This window comes from Propithecus coquereli, unplaced genomic scaffold (assembly GCF_000956105.1).
Source record: "Propithecus coquereli isolate 6110/MARCELLA unplaced genomic scaffold, Pcoq_1.0 Scaffold54, whole genome shotgun sequence".
Lineage (NCBI taxonomy): Eukaryota > Metazoa > Chordata > Mammalia > Primates > Indriidae > Propithecus > Propithecus coquereli.
In genome coordinates, this window is record NW_012151285.1 from 6,085,638 (window position 1) to 6,086,827 (window position 1,190).

The window sequence follows — 1,190 nt, forward strand, 5'->3', positions numbered from 1 at the left end:
ATACTTTTTTTTAAAAAATAGAGATGAGATCTTATGTTGCCCAGGCTGGTCTCAAGCTCCCAAGCCTGAGTGATCTCCCACTTTGGCCTCTCAAAGTGCTGACATTACAGGAATGAGCCACCATGCCTAGCCACTGGTACATTTTTGAAAATGATTTTTTCCATAGTTTATCAAGTTCATGTTCTCATTGGGCTGTATGTATTTTGGTTGGTTGTTCTTAGTTTTTAGTTTAAGAGTATATTTTAAAAAATCCTCTTCTTCTGGTATGATGCCTTTTCGATGTCTTTATTTTGGTGATTCTGCATTTTGTTTTGTTCTTCATGAAGAGTAATCCACAGTTATTTATTATTTTTTAGGCTGTCAACAGAGAGAACAAAAACCAGCTTTTCAGAGTGCTCAGCAGTAATATCTGCTTTTTTTGAATGCTTACGCTTCATAATGCAGCAAAATTTAGGTGAGGAAGAGATTGAACAGATGCTCATCAATGATCAGGTATTTATAATGTAAAAATCACCAGTGTCTTTCTTTGCATAGTGTCTGTGAAGAATCAAGCTCATTGCATCTTGTTGCCATTTTCAGTAGTTAGCCTTCATTGTAAACATTCTATTTTTGTAGTTTACAAATTAAGTAACGTGCATTTCTGACCAGATAAGTAAAAATTCTATACTCTTAGTTGCTAGCATTATATAATGACTGGGTCAGTGTTTGAATGTAAAAACCCAGTTTTAGAAGATATAGTGCAAAACAATTTGGAAGATGCTATTTGTGATCTTTTGTCTTAAGTTTAAATCATGCAGTAATCATCGTGTTACTTAAAAAATACTCAAATGGATTTATGCTTTGTGAACAGTGGGGCTTGGGTTTTCGAACCAGAGATGAGAACAGGTTATGGAATATGATCCTTTACAGTAAAAAATCATTGAGATTAGAAAAGCCCAGATCCTAGTTGATGTCTCAGACAGATAACTTCTCTTATCTTTGTAGTTTAGGAAAAAGGGTTCTGAATACTGTGGACCCTGGGTGTCTTTCTTATTGGTTTATAGTCTCATATCTTAGATTTGCCTATAATTAAGGCAGAAAAGAAACAAACTTGAATAAGTCCAGAAGATGAAAAGAAAACTGGATTATTTGGTAATGACCAAGAATTTTAGTCTATTATATCATAAAAAAGAATAATTCAGATGAAATGT

The 1,190-nt window shown here is 33.6% G+C and overlaps 1 protein-coding gene across 1 annotated transcript in view; it reads left to right on the plus strand.

The window, feature by feature from the left end:
- LTN1 (listerin E3 ubiquitin protein ligase 1) overlaps nt 1-1,190 on the plus strand; it is an 86,724-nt gene that overhangs the window by 53,459 nt on the left and 32,075 nt on the right. The window contains exon 10 of the mRNA XM_012657343.1: nt 445-503. Within this exon, the coding sequence (XP_012512797.1) occupies nt 445-503 (59 nt within the window). The remainder of the gene's footprint in view (nt 1-444; nt 504-1,190) is intronic.